Genomic DNA, 24046 nt, shown 5'->3' with positions numbered 1-24046 from the left:
TATGGTTCGGCTATTAGCTAAAGACGCACTAAAGCCTTAGTCCACTCGGTTCGAAACTTTGCTAATTATACTGGTACGGAACTTGAGAATTATTACCTATTTTAAAGAAATAACTCGCAAGCTTTTTGTTTAAATCTCACATTTTTATTGTTTCTATACGTTTCGAAATTGCATTTACTTAAAATTATTATGTAACTATCGTTTCCATATGCATACAGTAATTATTTATTGTTAGCTGCATTAATAGTAAATAATTAAAATTCTTGAAACTTAATTTTTGTGAAACACACGCAGTGCAACAGTTGTTGTTGTCTACCATTTATTTATTGTTTGCAACGAACACATGCATTTTGGCAAAACATCATTTATGGTTGTGAGTTGAGTGTGAGTGGCTCAAATGGGGAAATTTTTGGGTGAAAAACAGGACAAGAAAGGACGGAAATGGGCGTGTGAAACGGAAACGGATCGCGAATAAATGTGTTTTATGAAGGCGAGCTTACTAACTATTATTTGTTGCATGGTGGTTTGTTATCAATACACATACGTACATATCCATAACTTAAGTATTTACAGAACATACTGCCCGGAACAGATTTCGAGTGGAGTTTTGTTGTGTGTTTTTTGGGGATTTGGTTGCAATTCGAATCTCAAACTGTCTTCATTCTAGTCTTTTCGCTATCGTTTACAGAGTTATTTGTTTTATGCCTATGAACTGTAACTAATATTTCGCTTGATCTTTGCTCTACTCGCTAATTATCTGCATGATTGGAGACCTTAAAGCCGATTTGAATGAACTCTCGCATGACGTATATATTTATATGTGAATATATAAAACCTTTCCGCTTAGGCTAGAAACTATAATTACTCGGTTTTTGCTTTTATTTCACTATGAAAACGAGGATCACCTAACTTAAAACGAAACTTAGTTAAGTTGAGTTAAAAAATACATACTCAATACGTTATTTAAGAGACAAACGTTTAGTATTAGATCTTATGTGTGTGTTTTCTTCGCGTTCTTTTTGTTTTTCTTTGCTTTTAGATAGAGTACACTCAGACTTCCAGTTGTTTTGATGGTTGTTGCGCGATAAACGGCTCGCTCCACATGCGCCGCAGGTCGCCCTGAAGGAACAAATCATAAAACATTATAGATATCGATTTGGGATTATTTGGGGTGGGGTTGAGTTGGGGGTTATTGACAGTACCTTCAGATAGGCCATCAGCAAGAGCGGCAATAACGTAAAGGGCACCAGATACAGCAGCGCCGGCTGAGCCGCCTTGAAGACCTCGGAGCTGACCGTCGCCGTTAGCAGACCCAAGAAATAGCTGAAATAAATCGGTAAAAAATATTAAAAAGTCTTCTAAATATATCAAAATCTATTTTAAATTGTACAAATCGTTAAACTATTAAGTGTAAATTCCCGTATTTTTAACAAATGTTTTGCCACAATCGTCTGCAATTAAATAATTGTTCAAGATTTTCGATTAGCAATAATTGGTACAAGTTTTTAAGACTCAAAGTAATCACATTCTTTATTATCACGCCTCAAAAGAATGGTTCTTGTTTTCATGTTGTTTGTTATCTAAGAAAAAATCCCGAAGGAGGTGAAGCTACAGATTGGCATGTTACTATATCTGGCTATATACATTATAAAAGTCATCCAAAGTAAAAGCAAATTAAATGTAGAATTTTTTTAATCAAAAACTAGACTTTTTCTGCTCTAAAATAGATTTTAACTAAGCCCTAATGTGAAGAAAAGCCTTCTTGAACATTTTCCTACATATTCCCATTTATTTAACGACTTACCCCAGTAAGGAACAATGAAAGTATGTCAGCCGGGAGCCAACTCCCCTGGGCGGCGACAACGTTGGATCCGATGTGACGCCCTGCGCCTTTTTGTACGCATCATAACGCAAGACGAAGCACAGCAACAGTCCCGGCATCACCACATCGCCCAGTCCCAGCATGGAGAAGTGGCCCGTATTGTGGAGGCTGGGAAAGACGAGCTTTCCGGGCAAGTTCAGCTTCGGTGTGTCCCGCACAATTCCGCCCAGATGCAACTTTCTGGCCACGATGCCCACTGGATTATCGGCGGGTCGCGTGGCCACCTTGACCATCACGTTGGTGCTGAAGATGTACGAGGAGAGGAATACCCAGAAGACGTCGTAGATGAGCAGGCCGGTCAACAGCAGCGTGGACACCTTCAGGCTGGGCAGACGCACAAACGCAATGAAGGCCACACACAGGCCCATGCCCATTGCTTATGCAAGAAAGGGGAAATATTTCGTTACAAAAAAATCTAGATATTTCATTATAAATAAAGATTATTACCATCCATCAGCAGCCAGTGCCCAGTAAGCACCCAGATGCACACAATCGACACCGAGAGCGTAAAACTGAACAGCTCCGCCGCCGTGAAGCGACCACAGATCCCAAAGGAGAACCGCTTGCCATCCGTGCATGGCCTGATGATGTACTGGCACATGGGCAGCAGCAGGAAAGCCAGCGCCACGGTAGCAATAACTGTGGAGAAGGAAATATCAGTTTAAAATAGATCAAAATAAGAGATTTATTAAACTAAAAAAAATTAATTTGGGCATGATTATTTTTTCCGTTTGTAAATTATGATTATCTTTATCAATTCTCATCGAAAAATTTATTTTAATGCTTGGAATAAACAAAATAAAATATTTTATCATACACATTTGTCATTTATGTTCAGTTTGAAATATATCAAAATAGGAGATTTATGAAACTAAAAAAAATTCATTTGGGTATGATTATTTTTTTTGTTTGTAAGTTATTATTATCTCAAGCAATGCTTATCAAAAAATGTATTTTAATGCTTGGAATAAACACAATTTAATATTTTATCACACACATTTGTCATTTATATTCTGTATGACCTTTCAGGACTTAAAATAAAAAATAGTACAATCGTACATTAAGATTTTTCATGATTCAGTTTAAAAACGTGATTCTTTAAATCATATTCTTTAGCTTCTTGCATACATTTTAGTAACCTTGACTTCGAGAGTATTCCTATTTATTATTATCATTCTCATTTATTTTACCGGAAGTATGGACAGATAATTCGGATATATATAATTAAAACGTTACTCACTCGCTGTGCAGACGGCGAAGAGCAGCTGCATCGAGTCGAAAAAGAAGAACATGATGAGCAGTGAGATGGAAGCTCCGAGGGGCAAACACAGGGCATGCATCGTGTCCAGGGTGGCGAATTTATCCGCTGTGAAATAGAGATCTGAAATTTATAAAACATTCCTTATGCATTTTGTGGGCTAGTGATTCAAACATACTTGGTTCCTTCTCGACGGGTTCGCCGGTGAGGAGATTGGTCATCGATTCATTTCGCTTCTTCTGCTCCCGCTCGCGGGCCTCCTGCTCGATATTCAGGGAGCGGAAGCTGCCGTAGACGATCAGCAGCATCGATATGAGGCAGGTGGAGACCCGAGACGAGTCCATTACGCTCGAGACCGTCCAGTGGAGTTCGCGGTATTCTCCACCTCCAGCTGCCGCCGCACCGCCTCCAAGTTGGCCGGCTCCAACAGTTTGAGCTCCCAGACCGCCGCCGGCTCCACCGTGCGACATGCTCGCTCCGGATCCTCCGGATGCGCCTTCTCTATGTCCCAGCTATCAGAATCAGATTTCAGATAACACTCTTTGTCGCCAGTTGGGTTTTTCTCCGCTTATCAGTCGACCTGCGCTGGGTTTATCACTATTTTTTACGTCCGCTGCACCGTTTCAATCTAAACAGAAACCGAAAATTAAATGAAAAGTGAAATTTTGGGTTTTGGGTGTATTGATTTAGCGATAACTTTTATATTTGCTGACCTTATCGCTAGTTAACCCCCCGTATCTGTTTGTCTTCTTGAGGTTATTTAGACAGCTGCGATTAGGTTTTTCGGAGCACACACTCTCCCAAGGTTTATTTTCCACCATGTCGCCTTAAGTCGAGAACGGAAACCTTGGGGTCAACTTTCACGCACCTCACGAATTAGGCAATGAAAATAAATTAGAACGCCACTCACACTCAACGAAAAAAAAATAGAGAATCGTCAGAAAACAAAAATTCACTTGAAGACCTTGAAGTACTCCGTTTTTGGAAACTTTAGCTATGAAGACCTACTGAAATTTTATGAAGAACACACCTGTCATCGATCTGTATAAGTAAATACATACTTTTGATTAAATAGATAGTAGGTTTAACAATATTATTGTTTATCCTAGAAATATTAAAGTAGTAAGGCCCACATGGCATTCTAAATTGGTTTCCTTTGCTCATGTATAATTCAAAGGTTTGCAACTGACCCTCCAATTTCAAGGTAATGGAAAATGTAATGAAAACTAAACTTTACTATTTGTTTAGGCGTGAACTTTCGTTAAATAAACTATGTGATTCCCTCCAGTATTGAACATTTACAGCAAACTGTTTAAAAAATGTTTACTTTAAATTTTCCAAACTCTTTTCAAAATGCGTCCAGACAGGCATCGCATATCTTATAAACAAACATATGGGGTCGTCTATATATAGAAATTATATTTTATTTTCTCCCATTTCTCATTTACAACGTCTAGTGCACCTTTCTTTTTCTAAATCTAGTGAAGGTGCATCGGAAAAAATTTTATAACTTTCTGGAAAAAATGCAATTTAATTACTGAATCGATCTTAAGAACTTGTCAAGTGTTTTCTTCCGGTGTAGTTTAATATAATAACAACAACCGGTGTGAGAAAATAGCAGATTGTCCGCATGGGACTTACATAGCAGCAAATACAACAATTAACCGACAAGAAGAAGGCCGTAAAAGCAGTTAAAATTGGAATAAATTATAAAAGCGTTACCCAGTTTTCCACGATGCCAGTTTCCATTGTTATTACCACAAATTCTATAGTATTTTCACACACACTCCTATATATAAATACACCCACGCAGGGTTGTTGCACTTGGGAAATGTTAATAACAGACCCTGTTAATAGAGTGGCGCTCTGCTAACTCGCTAATGACAATAAAGAGAGAGATAGAGCGAGATAGAGATAGTTGACAACTTCCTTAGCAGCTGTTGTTGTTGTTTTAGTTGCATGTTGCCAAGTGCCGTTGCTCGCACTAATTTATGTTGACTGTTGTTGGCAAATGTAAGTGTGTTTGTGTGCGGAATGCAAATGATTGAAATATATTTACAGTGGTGGGCAAAATAATAGTAATGTTTTACAAATTTTTAATTACGTTTTAAGAAATTTAACAAATGTTTGACTTTTTCTACCTTGGATGGGTAAAGTACATTTACAGGTTAATAAAAACTTGTTTGTGTCGAAATATCCCACATTAATTGCTCGTTTTATTAATTTAAAACTGGTTTTCATTAGGTTTTTACGTTCTACTGATTTAATGGAACATTAGATTCAGCGATATAAATATTTTTTGCAAACAAAGATTGAATAGTTACTAATATGTTTGCCACAACTGTCTTTACATGTGTGTACTTTTCTGCACTTCCCCTTTCCCCATCTCTCTCTATCTTTATTTCTATCTCCCCTCTGGTTGCAACAAATTAAGTTTCCCACACATTGCAATTCCAAAGGGGGTGACACAGGCGTAGGCAGGGGAGGGGGTATTTGTTAACGAGCGCTAATTAGAATTAAATTATGTGGCGGGTGTAAAGTTACGCTCTCCAAAGTTGACACAATTAGCGTAGAATTTTCACAGTTTAAAGCGGTTACCGAACATGAGCTACATAATTAGCCAAACTCATTGAGAAAATGCCGCTCACATCGCACACACATATGCAAACATGCCGACAAACATACAATACACACACACGCAAACACTTTCTAATTTGAAACGCCCCAAAAGTGGGGAACAAACATAAAATAAAAGAAGTACCAAGCAATTGGCTTTGCTGTAACTGCCCACGACGAATGTGAAAGTGAAATTCGCCAAGATACAGGGGCGGGGGGATTTCTCGAGGGGGGTTAACAGAGGTTCATAGAAAAAAGGTGGATTGTCCACCTAAAAACTAGATTTACTTTTTTCATGTATTATTAGTTTTTTATTCAGCTTTAGAAGGATAGTCAGTCGCAAAACTTGATAAGTAATTTTATATTTTAAACATTTTGCAAATATTCAGATAAGGTTCGCTTAGTATAAAATGTATTTCATATTCAGGCCCCGCTTTGTGTGACGAAACTGTCTTGAATCACAAATAAGAACAATTGACTTTCAATAACCTAACTAATTTAATGGAACAAAGTATTATTTGCATGTCAAATTGCATTTACCTACTACTTTCACGTAAAAATTATATATTGTAATATATTTTAAACTGTATTCGAAAAGTCAACATATGTTCCAAATTTTAATCTATTTTAAGTACTCTAACTTTTTTAGTACCTCATCAAAGATCTTCCCTACACTCTAACTATATTAACTTTCAAAACTATAAAACAATCTTGAAGATTTTCATGACTGAGAGGCTACCAATTAAAGTTTTAAGTGCACTGAACGCGGAAAGCATAAAAACAAGTGCGTAAAGTGGGCGCAAAGTTTTTCTTTTATTATGCAAAAGGGGGAGGGGCTTTTCGCTTTGGCGAAGACTGGCTTGCAGCGCTTGAGAAATTTTTTTGTACCAACTAATACGACGACTTAGCCTGCGCTTTAGGTTTTTTCCCCATTTTTGTTGTATTCCGTTTCGTGTTTGGTTACACTCCACTTCATTTTCATTCCGTTTTATTTCCATTCCACAAAACTCCAACTTCGCTCCACTGCGTAACAAAATTACAAGGCACTCACACACTTGCACCAAACAACAACAACAACATCATCGAAAGGGGGAAAAATACTTGTCTTTAATTACAGCAAGGCAATCGAAATATTGTAACACACATAAATACACATAAAGTGCACTCGATACTCCCCAAAAAAGTTGGGGGACTTTTTCGCTTACTTTGCCTTCACATTCACATTCGCGTTTGGCTGTATTTTCCTTGGTTTTTGTTTTCCCCTTTGCACCGATATTCGTGTTCGCGATAAAAAGATGTGCAGTGTCTGCTACATTTTCACGCGCTTTTCATTTCGCCCTGCGAGCCGCTTTCCACATGCACATTTCCACGATCTTCGGCGGTCGCTGCACTTAAACGTTAGACAGCCATTTTGCTTTTGCATTTATTTCTATTAGTAACTTTAGCGGGAGGAGAACAACAACGAATTAAACATTTCACGCTTTAGGCCATTTTCGCCTGCGCGAGAGTATGACCGTGAGTGTGCAGGAATACCACGGAAATATAACGGTCACATTTTGGAGGTGCCGATATTTTTTATTGTTTTGCTTACAAATATGTTAATTCAGATGCTATATAATATTTTACATTAAAAAATAAATTAAAAAGTTCTGTATTAATGCGGTTATTCCACTACATCGTTCGGATCATTCATTAGTACAATTATTTCTCAGCCCATACGATTTTACGTAGGTGCGAGCAAGATCCGATTTACAGTAGCTCTAATAAATGAGCAAAATTGTACTTTTTAGATTCAATTTTGCTCATACAAAAAAAAATAAAATGGTGGCCTTCGGTTTTTAAAATTTTGCTCATTAATTGCTCATTGCAGCTGACATATATCTGTCTTGCTCGCACCTACGTAAAATCGTATAGGCTGAGAAAAAATTGTTCTAATGAATGAGCCGTCCAATGTAGTGGAATAACCGCATTAAGCCGACTCTGTCAATTAATTTATTCAAATGTTCTCTTTTTTTTAAATTAAAAAGGCTATTCATGTGCAGCCTTTTATTTTGAATAAAATGAATGGAAGGAGTTATAGGAAACCATTATCTAAAATATCGAAAAGCAATAATGGTTTAAACATAGGCTAGAATTCTGAGCAGGTTGCAAGCATCGTTAAATCTTAGCAAAGTATCAAACCCTATACATTTAGTGTTAAATTTAGGGTGTCCACATTTTAGTCTTTTTCGTTTCTATATCCCCTGGTATATTTGAACGGCCCAGTAACGGTAGCACTAATCCAAGATTTTTACACTCGACGGACGCACAAATAAAATTTAAAACAAATCGGTGCAACGGCTAATCGCGCAAACAGTGGCTCAAATCGAAGAGTTTTACTCGTGGAAAATTTAGAAAAATCCGATAAATATAGTGCGTTAAAACGGGTGTTTTAAAAGTGCGGAAAGAAAGGCGGAAAAGTGCAGTTGATACTGCAGTTGGGGGTTCCTTTTGGAAAAGAGCATCTTCCAGTGGTTGACAAACCAGTTAAATCGAAGTCACTTTTAAGGAGTTACTTCATCTAGAACAAACCAATCCGCCATGGGTCTCAACGGCTGTTGTTCGTGCGTCAAATATCTGATGGTCCTTATAAACATTTTATTCTGGGTATGTAGATTCCAGCAGCAGGAACAACAAGAAGAGATTCGATTCTCTCCCATCACAACAACAACTGGAACACACGGACCTCCTTCTGGCGCGCGCGCTTGTGTGTGTGTATGTGGGTGTTTTGCGTGAGCGTGTGTGTTGTGTATTCCCTACGCCCCTCTTTCTCTCGCTGGGCGTGCGGGTGGGGGGCTTTAGGGGGGAGGGGCCGTGCGCACGCTCTTTGGAGTCCTACAGTTCTCTGTGGCCCCCCATCCCTCTCTCTCTCTCTCGATCCTAGAGGTGCCCTAAACGAAAGATTAAACCTAAATACAAGTCGTTAAAAAAGTTAATTAATAGTTTTTAAATTTAAATGTACATTTTAAAAGCTTAAAATAGTTTTAAATTTAAAGTTAAAACTTGAACTTTTTTAACTATATTATTAATGTTGAAGGGCTGTATTAAGATGCATTGAGTGGACCTAGCTTAACAATATAAAAAATGTATTATTGATGTTCTAGTAAACCTTGTGGCTTTTTTATTGAATACCAGGGCTAACAGTTCTATTGTTAATCAAATTCAAAGTTTACTAATATTGAAAAAAAAAACAATTTCTTAAATAAAATGTAATTTAAGTCTAAACGGAAACATAAATGATTATACTTTTAGGGCAGAGACTTCAAAAAGCCAATGCGACATCACTGATTGTCCCCCAATCTGGCTCTCCCTCCCCCCCCCTCTCCCGCTCCCTATCGCTGAGTAGGGCTCTCTGCTCCTGACTCCCCCACATAAAAACAATAGAAGTTCCATTGTGGGAGGAGAGTGAATAACACACACACAGGCACACCTCCGCACACACAGACAGATAAACATTTAAGCATCTCACTCCCCTTTACCCCCACTCCCACCCACTGTTTTCTTTCTTCTCCACATGTTTGTTCAGTTGTTTTTCTTCTGCTTCTGTCTTTTCCTGTTGTCGTTTTTTTTGTTTTATTATTTTTATAACGTATACGTGCGTTTGATATTTTTACAAACTTCGGCAGGGTTAATTTGGTAAAGAAAAAGGACCCCGTTCCCCAAAGAAAGGGTTCTACTTCCTTTGCCCCATCTTATCTGCTTGTTGTTTTACGCAATTTGTGACTTTCAACATCGCCCCGTTTGGCTTTCAATTGTTTCCATTCAATTATTATCTGCCACTGCGATTGTTTGTGTTTGTTTTCCTCGAGTTTTTCTTTTCGGGTTTTCCTCTTGTCTTTCGTGGCTTGCGAAATCAGTTTCGCTTTTTTTTCTTTGGGCAACAAATTTAAAATTTTGATTCTTATGCGGGTTTTTTTTCGTTTGGTTTGTTGATTGTTGCTGCCTTTTTTCGATTTCTGTCTATAGTATTTATTAGTCAAAAGCTATTTTCGAATACGGGCGGAAAAACAACAAAAACTAACGCGTCCGTTCAATTTTTCGCTGTGGTACACAGAAAGAAACTATTAGTGTGTTTTAATTTTTTAGAAACTACAATTTTTATTTTACTTTTTTTTAAGTGCTTCTAGCTTAGAAATATAATAAAATTTAGTTGATCGTTTTTATTAAATAAAAAAATTTCTAAGACTCTTTCAAAACTTATCTGGGGAATATGGAACAAAAACGCATACAAACTAGGACATATTGATTTTATTGTTTTCAGTGTAATTTTCCTTGATCTGTGATGTTTTGTTGTTGTTGCTTATTGCACAGTGGTATGTGTTTAATGTTGATGGAGGCAACAATAAATGGTGAAAATTGTGATGTGTTTGTGATGCAGTTCGTTTCACTAATCGGCTGAACTATTTTTAGACCAATGTATGGATGAAAGTGCGTCAGATATTTATTTATATTGAGGTTCGAAAACTTATCATACTTTGTTTTGATGGTATTTTTAGCGCATGGGTGGTTATCAATTATTACTAATTTAATATTGTTTTAGATAAATAATTCGAAATGGATAGATTTATTTAAAAAAAATGTCTAGCCAATCTGATGAACACTGTACAAATTGTTTCGAATCCCTCCCCACTGTCCAGCGGTTTCAAAACATTTCCATTTTCATCGTCGCCGTGGGGCATCGTGATCAAACGCCACGATCTCTGAGGACGCTGACGTTCCAATGAGGCCGATATCCCATCAGATCCAAGATCCAAGTTGCCGGGGGAGGCCTATGCCAAAAGCGTCCAAAATGCTAAACTGCCGGCTGTCGTCATTGAAGTTGACAGTGACCAAAATTGAAATTGTTTTAATATTCCGTTGGCCATCTGACAAAACTTACGTCTACCGAAAAGCAATCCATTTACTTACAGTAGGAAGTCTACAAGAAAAACCATTATCTCTACTAAAATTTAAAATGTTTGCGTCTTTAAAACACAAAATATTTATTTTATAACTGTGAATAGTTTAAAAAAATATAATTGGAAATAACAATATTTAAATAGTTTCCCTCTAAAGTATTCCTTAAAGTTTAAGATCTGTGTATTTTTTCTATCAGCTCGCACATGTCATTTCTAAATGCATAATTTGCTGTGCTATTTTTCACTCAATTATTCATGAGTGGCGCTTCATTCATTTTTCATATATTCAGTTTGTATTTTCAGTTTGCGAGTTGCATGATGGCCTGATGGCTGCAATTTGCCATCGATGCGGTTAATTGTGGGACAAAACTACAACTGGACATGCATGGCAACCCAGCTGCCTTTTGCCCACTTTTGCCCCCCTTTTTTTACGAACAACTTAGCAGCAGGAAAATGAAAATGCTCTCTCGTTTTCCGCCTTTCGACGCCTCGGCTCTGAAAAGTGGGTCAACGAAGGACTCTGCACATTTATTGGCCCATTCGGCAGACATTCTGTTTGTTTGTCATGGACACGCGACATAGTGTCAGATGGTGTACAAATATATATGTGGGGAAAACGTATGGGGAATCGTAAAATTCCAGCAAACACGGCTACAAACAAGGCGTGGATTGCAATTCGTACGATGAAAAATGGAACTGATTCGAAATGGGGTCAACCTCTGTTCCTTAAAAGTATGGGAATTAAAGTTTAAACACATTTCTTGAAGCCATCTGGCTTTTTAACCATTGAAGTAAAACTTATAGATTATTATAACATTGGATCAATGTTAAAGATATAACTTTGTTTATGATATGAAAATATAATGATAAATTATAAAATTATAGTCGATATAGTCTCAACTTCTTTTTAAACTTTCATTTTAATTTTCCTATTATTTTTATTACGTCAAGATTCGATAGATCTTTTTACAATATTTTCCCTTGAAAAATGAATAAAAGTTACAAAAGCTTGGGCTTATGGTTACAAAGTATGACGTCTGTGCTTTTCATGCTACTTAACAAACTGCCCTCGTATGGGGCAACATTGTATTACGTTTCTATGAGCAGTTTTTCCGTTAGCTACACACACATATCCAAACCCATGAACTTTTGGGCCAGTATATCGTGCACTCTGTGTGGCACACTTTTTGTCTCATTCACTTGTTTGCAGCTGACTCTTTCGTGGACCACCCGCATAAAGCCGGTCTCTGTTTCTCTTATATTTCCTACGATTTTCACGAATTTTCCGGTTGCGGTTACTTGCTCTTTTGCGCCTTTAAGCTTTTCTTAACGTAAGATGTCTTCTATTTAACTTGGGCGCCAAAAGTAAACTCTTCTACCTGCTTTATAAGTAATCTTAAAAATCTTTTTATCATTCCATAATAAGGAGGTTTTAATTAGTTACATGAATGTTTGGTAACTGTATTCTTGTGCGTAATCTTATCGAGAAGCACAGATGCTCGGAATGCTCCAATTTTATTCAGTGAAATTGCGAAAGCAAAAAAAATTAGATACGATTTGATTTGTATTTTGAAATGCTTCCCTGTTTGCCTTCGGTTTTTAAGTGGTTCTAAATTTACATATTTTCCATATAATAAATGCACTTGCTTACATCTCTCGATTAGTTCTCATCGCACACTCAATTTCCCTGCGATGAATAATTTTGCTGAATAATTAATTAGGTTTTGCATAGACACTCTGGATGCTTGAGGGCCCAACCTATTAAGTCATTAGCTCTTTATTAGATTTTCTCACTCATTGCACGAACGAAAAATTAAATACAGCATTTTTCTGGTTGGTTGGACTCGCATAGGCAAGTTAAGTTCTTAAATTTCTGAGCAGAAAACCTTAAGGGGAAATAAATAAGAAAAATTCCTCTAGCGGAAACAATTCAAACAAAAGTTCATATTTCGCCTGCTGATAACCCGAGGAGTGAGATAACAAGAGCTTGGCATCTCATATTCTCGTTGGGGATCAACGCCTTGCTACTTCTATATATAAATACAGTCTGTCTTGGCGATGAAGGCTAAGAAGTAACTTGAGACGAATATAATTTCATTTTATTTGGTACATTTTTGCCTAACCGGATCATTAAATTTTGAACTTAATGGACCGACTCTTATGGGTTTTAAAAGTGCAAAGTTTTAAGAGACTTTTGTACTTGGTACAAATATTCTTTGATTTTATTTGGTGAATTTTGCCTAACTGCAATATTAATTTTTAACCATAAAAATGGTACATCTTGTCAAACTGAAATTTCATTTTTATAAATTTTATATTTCTTTGTTTTCCGCTGAATGCCATAATTTAATTTAATTAAAAGAAGCCAAATAGCAAGTGGCAAATATAATTTGACGCTTTCAACTTAGCTGACATCATGAGTTGGAAACTATAGAAGTTGAAGGGAAGGGAAAATTGGGGCGGGGCAGTCTCCCACTTTAATTGCCGCCCCGCCAGATGGCGTCATTGACGCGTGTTCCCAGTTGTGTTGAGTGCAACTATTAGAGAATTACATAGAAATATGTTGTGAAAAATTCAGAAAAAAAAACCTACTATATTTTCTATTTTTCTTGCTTACAGCTCATCGGCCTGACCATCGTGATCACCTCCGTTTGGATGCTGACAGATCCCACATTCATGCTGTCGATGACACAATCCTACAATCACTATCATATAGCCCTATACGTTTTCCTCGCCATCGGCATACTGATCACATTGGGCGCATTCTTTGGCTGTTGTGGAGTCTGTCGGGAGTCGCAATGTCTGCTGGTTTCGGTGAGTAAAAACGAGTGCAGTAAAGTATAAAGCACTATTTAGTACCAGTGTCTGGGAATTCCAATTAAAATGGATGCAAATGTGTGGCCCACACTGTTCCGTTCGAATAATTGCAAAGGAGGTTCGCCCACATTGTCTTGGAAATTCTGAAAAAAAAAAAGGCTGCACTTGGCAAAAAGTGCCAAATATTCATAAATTGGTTTTGGTGATAATAATGTAATTACTTTAGCTTTTTAATGTTCAAAAAATGAATAACAAAAAAAGTCTTTTAAATTATTTTGTTTGAATTACTAAGCAAGATTAAAATGTTGTGCACTTTTACTTAGACTAAATACTATTTCTTCAACAAACCTAAATTTTTTTGAAATTTTTAAAATATTTTTAAAAATATTACTATGATAAATGAACAACATTTTGATTTTTTCAAGTGACTTCAGATTGCATGGAGTTCTTTACTCCGAGTTTATCTTTCCTAAATCGCAGCCAGTTTATTTGCTAAACGCCCACGGGCCTGTCGCACTCCGCCATTCATAAATCTCGAAATTCTCTTGCAGTTCTTCTGTGTCATACTCATCGTGATGGTGGCACAAATTGCAGCCGGGGCATGGGCCTTCCACAACAAAGACAAGCTGGATGACATCGTGCGGGCGGCGGTCAAGTCGTCGGTTCAGGAGGAATACGGCCAGTCGACAATGAGTTCACGCACCGTCACCTTCGATACGCTGCAAAAGAATGTAAATATTTGGACCATGGTCCCCATAAACGATTTATGTGAATTTATTTATTCGTTTTCAGTTGAAATGCTGCGGTGCCGATGGACCTGGCGATTGGGCCACGAGTCGTTTTAATAATGTGGATCGCACAAATATTGTGGAGATCGCTGTGTCTTCCATGAATGTCTTCTATAACATACCCGAATCCTGCTGCAAGGACAATCTGAAGGATAACGAGTGTGAGCTGTCGCGACGGCTAAAATTCGGTGGTCCATTGAACAATGCCATTTATCAACAGGTAATAATTGGGTTTTGGTTATATTTTAGAAAGCCTCAATGAGTCATATTGATTTTTGTAATCTATCACATAGGAAATGAGTCTTTAATGACCTAAAAAAGATTTTCCAAATTTTGAAACCCATTATTCATACTCAATTTCGGTTTTAATTGTTTATCAATTAATAATAAGCGACAGAAAACTGAAAACTCTTTGTCATATGTATTTCCCAAAAATATAAGGGCATGAATAATCCATTGAGAAGACAAAAATAATTTACTGGTACTGGTAAAATAGTTTATTTTTCTTACAAAACTCCCATAATTGACCATTCTTTCAACGCTCGTTCATCGATTCAATGAATTACCGAAAAACCATCAAAACTCAATTGATAGGTGTGTTTGAATCGTAATTTCTTGGCTGACCGATCGCTATCGACGTTTCTGGCCATAAAAATTAATAATCCTTCCTTCTGTGGTCTGCTGGCTCTCAGCGCCTGGGCTAATAAACATTCACGCCCGTCAATCCGAAGACGATAAAAATGTATTAATTAATATTGATATTCAACACGCATTTCAAACTTCGGTCTGTCTGTTGGAATATGAGGGGATTTTGTGCGAGAAGATCCAGTAAATAAACTGAATGAAAACTGTACAGCCTTTTATACAAACCGATTAATGAGTTTCTTACTTCTCTGCTTCAGGGCTGCGTGGACAAACTGATTGAGATCATTTACGAGAACTGGGTCACCATTTTCGCCGTCACTGCCGCCGTCATTCTGCTGGAGCTGCTGTCCCTCACATTCGCCCTGAGCCTGTGCTGCGCGGTGAGGAATCAGCACTACAAGGCCTGAGAATTACAGAACTCCCATAGGGAAATCACCGACGATGAGAAGTACTAACAAACCAAATCGAAACGGATGCATAGCGAGCGTTATTACTGAATGAAGACGTGTGTGCGAATGGGGGAAAAGCATTTAGCAGCGAAGGCTAGCGAGATAATGTCCGGTGTTCCCTGGTCAATACTTTAACAACAACAACAACACAACTGACAACAACACAATTTTGTAGTACTTTTAACAAGAAGACAAGCGAAAACAAGAACAACAACACGGGAAAGCTGAGCAATTGTATTTGAGATGTATGAACTTTTTGGAATTTGTGGAATGTTTTTAAATCACAATCTCCACAGGAGTCTCGAAATCGACTTTGTATGAACTTCATATGCCAGCAGAGCAAAAACAAAAGAACACTTTTTTAACAAAATATTTCTACCACAAGAAAAACAAAACACAGACAGTAAACTCCATATATGTGAGAGCAACATAAGCAGCTCCATAATACTTAGCCTAGCGAAAAAGTTTCGAATTCATAGATACATACTATATATTAAATATATAGATCAAAGCATAAGCACAAAAGTATAATGTTAAATGCCAAAACAAATGGAATAATGTATAAAAAAGAAAAAACAATCAAGTTTCTTTTAACACTTATTTCCCCGTATAAGACTTTCGAATCGATTAGCAATTTGGTTTTTCCGCGGCCATTTCTGTATGCTAGCACAATGCCAAAATATGAATTCATATATACGTATGTAACATATGATAACAGCATTCCACAAGAATGAGAATGATTGACAGATTTTTGTTCTGGTTAAAACGCATTGCCATCCAAAGACCCAGCCCAAAATATATATTTTCAAATCACTTCTTAACCTTGTGCAAAATGTTGTGCTAAAAATCGAATAACATTCAATTCGTAGAGCTTCGCGAAATTAAATGCCAAATATTTTATGTATTTACAAAATTGTAATTTAATTTATTTATGACCTATTTATTTGAGCATAAGCAAGGAGCAAAAACAAAATGTTAGAAAATATTAAGTAAGTGTTGTCCATTCTGTTGACAAAAGGCATTCTGTACATTTATAACTCATACTATCCCCGAGCAGTAAATTGGTCCACATTTGTATAACCTCACAGTGGATATTATCGTTTCTTGATCATCGTATCGGAAGATTTTGATCCTAAAAACTGCTAGGGTCTATAAATTAGTTTGAGTAAGTGTTTGCCATGCTGTTAATTCGCAACCTTTATAATCCCACACTCTCGAAACGAAACGATTTTTTCGAATCCAACTTACCTGCATCGAAATATTTTATAATTTAGGAATCCTCGTGCAAGGCAACTATTTATGTGGGAAACCGAGAAAGCAGCACAAAATGTTAAATGAAAAGTACACACGAACGAAACAAAAAGTCTCTATATTTACATTGTATTTTTACCATACACCATAAACTAATTAAAGGATATATATTTTTTGTAACATTTTCATTTTATTGTTGTTATATGTGAATTTTGTTGTTAGTTAAGCGTAGCCTGAACTTTGTACCCCTCACAACGTTTAAATAAATTAAATCTACAAAAACCCAATCCAAGGACAAAATTATATTAAATTTACAACAAAGAAACGCAAAAAAAATTAAAATAAATATATTGTATTTAAATTTACACACTAAAGTAAATTATTTATTTTAACATTTCTTAGTAAGTAGTTACGTGCGGAATTTCATGAAGTTAAATCAAATAAAAAGTATAAAGTTCTAGCCTAAGAGATAAGCGTCATAAAATTCACGTATATCTGTTGGATTTGTAGCCACGCAATGGAATGTTTAGGAAATAAAATCTTCAAATTTGAATGTTCTCTAAAAATTAAGCAGCATTGAACGTAGCATAATATTTATAGCACAAAACTTCATCAACATCTAAAATCAAAACCAAAAAAGAATTAAAAATCTACTCTTCAAACAAAATTACAATCAACTCAGCGTCTTCATATGGAAACTAAATAGTTTGTATGACAGGAAATGCACATTTAGCAAGCATCTACCATACATTTGAAAAATTTAAGCAATATAAACGATGCTCAAGATCTGTATTTAACAACATAATAACAACACAAAGGTACAGATAACACTGAATCATTATGGATAATTGAGATAAATTATAGAAAACAGCGGCATACAAACTGATATTTCAAATAAATAAACATACAATAAAAAATATAAAAAATTGTTTTTTTGGGTTTGAAAAATATATTATTACTAGGTACTAAATGATTGGCCCGCCTTATTAAAAGACACCAGAAAAGTACATAATTAAAGTGGTATTTTTATTAAAATTGTTTATCTGTTTTACTTTTTACCCATCTTGTTTTTGGGCATGTTTTCAATTTTGTTTTAATTTTAAGTGGCATAAGAACTGTTTTATTTTTGTCTGTTGTTTAATTTTATTTTTTATTTATCAGACTAAAAACTAAGGAAGAAAGAAAATAGAATGAAAGTATTCAAGAAATGAAGCATTAATAGGACCTACTAAAATTAGCTTTCATTAGGTGTTTCCTAAGCTGACAATATTTAACTAAAGGTACTTTTAAGTGGTTTAAGTTTTAATCATACTCTCTGTTTTTCCATTTTTATGTTTTAGCATAGTTAAACATTTATTTAGAAAGTTGACAACAAATAGTTCCGATTTTTGGTTGGAATAATGAATGTTAAAAGTAATTATCAGGATCTTTAGACAATTAAATTAATTAAAATTACACATAGATGGATTTGTCTTGTCGTATTATAGAATAGTTATTGTTGTTGTATTATTTTTTAGTAAACGCTTAGAGGGTTTTCCTATCATGTACTTATAAACAATCCAAATCACTAACCACGTTTCCTCTTGTTAAGTTTCTTTTCTTGTATTATATCATAGGGATAGCGTAAATCATTTATTTATTTAACTTAAAGATTTAGACTCCAGGATGTTTTTATGATGGTAGCTTGGGAATTAACATCTTGGGTTTCATTTACAAATCGCTTAGGCTGAAAAATTATTATCGTAATTTACATTTACTATAGGTACATTTGGATTAAATTTAGTTTCAACTAAATACGAACTAAACGTAGTTGTAAAAGTAATGCTAAAAATTAGTTACTACACGTTAGTTACACATATTAGGTTCTGGTATCGGAAACCGACTTAGATCTTTCGATTCCCATTTCCATTCCATCTAGCTAGTAACAATTAAACGTTGATCGCGACATAGCATAGTGGATATTCCTGGACATTTAGCAGCTAAAACCGATATCATAACATTATCTTCCAATTCGGTTGGTTAAATAAATATCTTTAGTGTTACATTAGTTTCAACATTAGGTATAAGCGTTTCAATTTCATTATTTATTATGTTGACTAGTTAGACACTTAGCTTTCCTCAATTCGAATCATAGGTTAATATCAATTAGTTTGCCATTTCGGTATTTCATTTGTTTTTTTTTGGACAGTGTACGTTCATATTGCATAGATCGTTTCTTAAAAGTTAGAAATTGTGGGTGGTTTACCGAGTAGGTCGCATAGATTAATTTTATTCAACAAAATCTTCTTGTTCAACACATTTACTAATGCTAAGATTATTTGATGATGGAATCGCATTAAATGGCTTTGCCGTTTGATGGGGAGTTTTTTGGTTTTTAGTGATGGTTACATTTCTTATTTTTTGAACCCTGTCTGAAAAATGGTGGAAGAATGCTTTAAAAATATTTTTATATTTAACAAAGTTGTAGGCTTGCTGAAGCTCCGATTCAACCGAAATTAAATTGTGGTAGAATCTTTGTTAGGCCTTTAAAGTTAATAATTACTGTTGGCATAGCTGTGAAACCCAACAATTAGATATTTTCTTGTTCTAATACACAGTTAGAACATTTTAAACGACACACCAGCTAGGTTGAATAATTAAATTAAAAGGTTCTGACGTCAATAAACCACTGATTCCATTTCTTTATGTTCTTCGCTTAAGGCTTTTTCCCATACAGAAATATGTTTTTTTGTTTGTTCGTTTGAAGCAACAATGGAAGAACAATGTGTACAACTAAAAGAGGAAATATCAAACCACATTGATTGTCTTGTCTTGTCGATGCACAATTAAGCATTCAATGTTTTGTGTATGAGTTTTTATAAAAACGGTCTCTCGTTCCATTATTATGTTACATTTTCATTTCGCTGCACAACTTTTGTCGCCTATTCCTGAAGGCACCCCCTCTATAGATTTTTTTTGGCGGGGGGATGATGAAATATATAGGGTGTGTAAAGTGTAAGGGCGTTACGAGAAAACCGGACAAACCTTGGCTTATTTGTGTGTAAATATATGTATGTATCTCCTGGCAAGTGTAATTTAATAAAAATGTAATTTAATTGAAGAGTCATGTTGTGAATTGCAGTTAACATTAAAAAATCAACACGGCCTTGTATAAATATTAAATAATCCGTAATTGTCAAGTGCTATTTTTATATATCGGTGGTTGGTTGGGCACACACAACCCAGGCATTATTTATTCATGTGTTTATATAGTATCTATTTTTTGCCATTTCAAACCAATTTATTGAGACAAATTGTAAATTCAATTAGTTGATGCAAAACAAATGAGCACACACATTCAAAAATGGCTTTAATAGAATATCCCACAGTCGGAATTAATTTAATTTACCGTTCATGCTCTGTGTTTAATGTTTTAATTGACGGTGAAAAAAATATGGCTCAAACAGTTTAAATTCATAATCTAGAACGTGCAAAAGAACAGAATCTGAAAAATCTCAATAAAAAACTAATGTTGGTTGGTAATATTTCTCTCAGCTAAGTGTAAATTTATATATTAGTATTCTATTATTTTTTATGCATATTTATAGTAAAGTAAATCGTGTTGAGAGCTCGGTTTCTCTTGTTGTCGGTATACCAATTCCATTCCTGAATCAAACATTTGGTTTGGTGGTTTTGTTTAGTTTTGTTCTCGAAATTAAATTCATTTATACATACAGCTATCTCGTACACATACATATTTATATAGTAAATACATATATAAGACCAATTCGCTTTTCACGGCAGGAATAAATTCATAATATGCTCAAAAAATTACATATTCTTTATAATCAATCTTCGTCGACCTCATCGTTAGTTATATAATAACACACTCATAAAGTTTAAAGATTTCTTCCTTCGATATTTTGCCTAAACTAATTTTAATTACTAATATGTTTCATTTCCTCGTTTTCCATCAATTTCACTGGTGTTTTTTGCATGCTTCTCGGGGGATTTCCTTCTTAGTATTTTTTTTTTATTTTTTTTTTTAAGGGTTGTCAATTTCTTAGCGTTGCTTATTGCATTTAAAGATCTATAAGAGATATTATAGTCCTGGAATTGCGTAGGCCTGGCTCAAGCTCGCCCTCTTGTCATCAAAGGTCGTTGTCAAACATTTGCAGCGATCGCGTTACCAAATCGTCCTTCAAACAGGCCTCCAAAAACTCCTCTATCGTTATAATGCCATCCTGATTCAAGTCCAGTTTGCGAAACACTCGATCGACCTATATAAAAGAAGTTGAAATGGATTTAGTTGAATACATATCACATCTAGATCTCAATCAACATTTAAGGCAAGAATGCACTTCAATATTTTTTCAGAATATTTGTATATAACCAAACTGTATGTTGCGTGTCCATAAAAATCGAAAACAAAGTAAAGTACCGGTAATACCATTTTCCTTTATTATTATTGTTCAGCCTTTGACTGCCCGAAATCCCTTTTCCAATTTAATCCCTCATTTCAATTTCAGCGACTTTTCATTGGCATTTTCGTTTAAACATTATCAACGGGAAAACGTGAAACCTTCATCATTAAGTAAAATATCCGCTGCTGTTTCCGCACATGAAAGCTTCCGCTTTCCCCTCACTCGCTTTTCACCCACTGCCGATGCAATTTCGATCCCCATCTTATGCATTCTATATGTGCAGACGTAGTTCTGTGTGTTCCCAATCATAATTACTCATACGCACTGTGCGACCGACTAACGTCAGCGGATGCTGCACGTTTTATGAAGTGTGGCTTTTGCATAAAGAACGAAGCGTACAAATCTGCGTCAGAGGAAGTGCGATGAATATGCAGATAGATATTTAAGCAGAAAAGCCTAGAACGTGAGGCTCATTCGAGATAAACACGGATTTTGCAGTTGCAAATGTCACCATTTGAATGAATATTTTCAGCGACATGATTAAAGCCTAGCACTTGGTTTTCTGTAAGGCGAAATGAATAGGTACACCATTTTATAGAAATTATTATATTGAACTGTAAAAGTGTCCATAAGTATGTTACAATATATTTTTAATCCAAAAAGAATGGATTTATTTTGAGATATAAAAGCTTTTTCCCCATTAAGACACCTATATAATTAATTAAATTTTTCATATTTGAATGTTAAATGTGAACTTTCACATGCTAAAAACATTTTTTTTTGATTCTAATTAATTTTATCAATCCAAAGTACTGAGATTACATTTTTTACTGCATACTTTTAGACACATGTATGAGTATTTTTAAATTTCCATAAAATGTTTCTGCCAACTGAGCCATAATAAAACTTCATTCAGACAAAAATAGTTTTAAACTTAGTTCAGAACCATTACGAAATACAAGTATAAAGAGATATTTTCTCACCTGATCCCTCGCCTTGCGATCGTCCTCAGGTTGATGTGGTCTCCTACCCATAAGCTCGTGAATGGCCAAAATGATTTCGCTGAGTTCGCCGCGACTGATCCTTCCATCGCCGTTTAAATCGTACAACTTGAAGGTCCAACGCAGTCGCTCGTAAACCGAACCCCTCAGCAGCGTCGACAAGGTGACCAGTAAATCCTAATAATCATTAAAATATATAAATAGGTATGAACGCCCAAGATTGCGTAGATGTTGTTATAATGAGAAATAATTACCCGAAAACTAATGGCGCCATTGCAATTAACATCGAACGCTTTGAACACATAATGAGCGTATAAACTCGAATCTATATAAATAGAAAAAGAAAAAGGAGGCGTGTTAGGGCGATATTTTCTTCCTTTTTTTGTGGGTATTTGGGTATTTTGGCGCAGCTGCTGCAAGGACGAATTGCTCGCTTAAATGGCGCTTTATGACGCGCAACTATAAAAAGGAAAAGCATAAGACCTTAGCGACAGCACCCGCACATATACACACACCCCAAATGGGGGACATTTATACATAGACATACTTACTGCCATGTGGAAAGAATTTGGCGTAAATATCCTTAAAACAATCCTCGTGCACCACGCCCTCTGGACATTCCTGCGAAAGGAAAAAAATAAGAAAGAAATCGCGATGAAAGTGTTTGCTCGGTTAATAAAGGAAAAGGCAAATGTAATGACACTGAGTTCGAAAAGTGCCAAAAGGACTAGACCGCGAGGAATCTTGAATCTAGGAAGGTATTTTTCGTTGCCAAGTTACTCATTAATTTTTATTAAAAATGTTATACTATTTTAATTTATAATTTACTTCCGAAATCAAAGGTTATAATTGGTGCCTTACGTTAACATATAAATCCCGTAATGTAGGAATTTTTTTAAACTAGACTATAAAGAACCAAGAACTACAAGTCACATATCAACAAAAAAAGGGAAAATCACCATTAAGGTAAACTATCAGCGAGCAAAATGTCACAAAGACAAACTATCAATGGGCCAAATTGTCAATAGGGCAAACTCCAAGTGAGAAAAACTGACTCTGGTTCAAACTATCCATTTACTTGGCCCCTCAGCTCATCTCTTGTTGACCCACATATTGAAACTTTTTCGCTGAGCTGGCCATTTTCCGCACTCTTTGGCGGGAAAGTGCTTGGACACACACAATCGCTTACAAGGAGCGAATTCATTTGCAATGAAATTCAAAACGCGTGTGCATTAAAAGGACAGTCATTTGAGGGGTTCTCTTTTTTTCACACCGCAACTGGCCAGCAAGTTGTCTTTGCATCAAAAACTTGAGAGCAGTATTATTTGGGTGAAGTGGAGGGGGTGTTATGAAAAGAGTTTCGCTCTTAAATGTTTGTCATAAATGAATTAAAGTATTCATTCAGTTACTTATAGGAATTTACTGTTTGAAATAATACATCACGTTTTCTATTTCAAATATATTGTAGCCTACTTTTAAACACCTTTTTAAGTGCTTTCAAAACTTTAATGATTTTAATATTTGATTTTCTTATTTTAAAACATCATTTATTTATTTATATTTCCTTACCGTTTTGAATCCTCTGTACATGACCCGGATTTCCTGTTTGGTGAACTTGGTCTGCCGGCACAGATCCTCGAGGGCAACGGGAATGGGCTTAGGCACTCGTGTGTGTTCCAACTCATAGACCACCTCCTCGATGGGACTCTCCGGTGGCGAGGCCATGGTTGCTGCTTACTTATTGTGTTGACTGGCTGCCGTGTTTAATTAATTTCGGTGCTGATTATGATTGGCGGCTTAATATCAATTTGCATTTGAGGTGCTCCGGTTTTTAGGGGGGCAAGAGCGAACTCATTATGCCGAAAAATTCGCTGTGAGTATACAATTTCTTTGTCCTTTTTTATGGGTTCTCCACCTTTTCAGCGGCTGCTGCTCTCAATCCCTTTCAGCGTATCCTTTTTATACCCGTTACTCGTAGAGTAAAAGGGTATATTAGATT

At 35.8% G+C, this 24046-nt stretch overlaps 3 protein-coding genes across 5 annotated transcripts; 1 reads left to right on the top strand and 2 right to left on the bottom strand.

Annotated features, from left to right (window-relative positions):
- Window positions 1-843: 843 nt before the first annotated feature.
- SppL (signal peptide peptidase-like protein) lies at window positions 844-7263 on the bottom strand. Of its 3 annotated transcripts, none has more exons than XM_017149800.3 (7): window positions 6962-7263; window positions 3319-3768; window positions 3123-3263; window positions 2330-2521; window positions 1805-2258; window positions 1203-1323; window positions 844-1119 (listed from the first exon to the last, which is right to left on the bottom strand). In XM_017149800.3, exons 2-7 carry the CDS (start codon window positions 3608-3610, stop codon window positions 1051-1053), a joined length of 1269 nt encoding a protein of 422 aa, XP_017005289.1. In that variant the 5' UTR covers window positions 3611-3768; window positions 6962-7263; the 3' UTR covers window positions 844-1050. The 3 variants fall into 3 exon arrangements, with proteins under 3 accessions (XP_017005289.1, XP_017005292.1, XP_070072973.1); XM_017149803.3 differs by having other exon boundaries at window positions 3123-3248; XM_070216872.1 differs by lacking the exon at window positions 6962-7263 and adding an exon at window positions 4863-4881.
- Window positions 7264-8012: 749 nt separating this feature from the next.
- On the top strand, window positions 8013-17316 carry Tsp96F (Tetraspanin 96F). Its single transcript, XM_017149771.3, has 5 exons — window positions 8013-8402; window positions 13313-13507; window positions 14062-14241; window positions 14303-14518; window positions 15201-17316. The coding sequence occupies exons 1-5, from the start codon at window positions 8337-8339 to the stop codon at window positions 15348-15350; spliced, it is 807 nt and encodes a 268-aa protein (XP_017005260.1). The 5' UTR covers window positions 8013-8336; the 3' UTR covers window positions 15351-17316.
- Window positions 17317-20678: 3362 nt separating this feature from the next.
- On the bottom strand, window positions 20679-24002 carry LOC108062911 (A-type potassium channel modulatory protein KCNIP1). The gene is made up of 5 exons (XM_044395677.2): window positions 23617-24002; window positions 22599-22668; window positions 22302-22372; window positions 22030-22224; window positions 20679-20902 (listed from the first exon to the last, which is right to left on the bottom strand). The coding sequence occupies exons 1-5, from the start codon at window positions 23770-23772 to the stop codon at window positions 20774-20776; spliced, it is 621 nt and encodes a 206-aa protein (XP_044251612.1). The 5' UTR covers window positions 23773-24002; the 3' UTR covers window positions 20679-20773.
- Between the last annotated feature and the right edge of the window lie 44 nt (window positions 24003-24046).

This window comes from Drosophila takahashii, chromosome 3R (genome assembly GCF_030179915.1).
Source record: "Drosophila takahashii strain IR98-3 E-12201 chromosome 3R, DtakHiC1v2, whole genome shotgun sequence".
Taxonomy (NCBI): Eukaryota; Metazoa; Arthropoda; class Insecta; order Diptera; family Drosophilidae; genus Drosophila; species Drosophila takahashii.
This window is presented reverse-complemented; position numbering and strand designations above follow the sequence as displayed.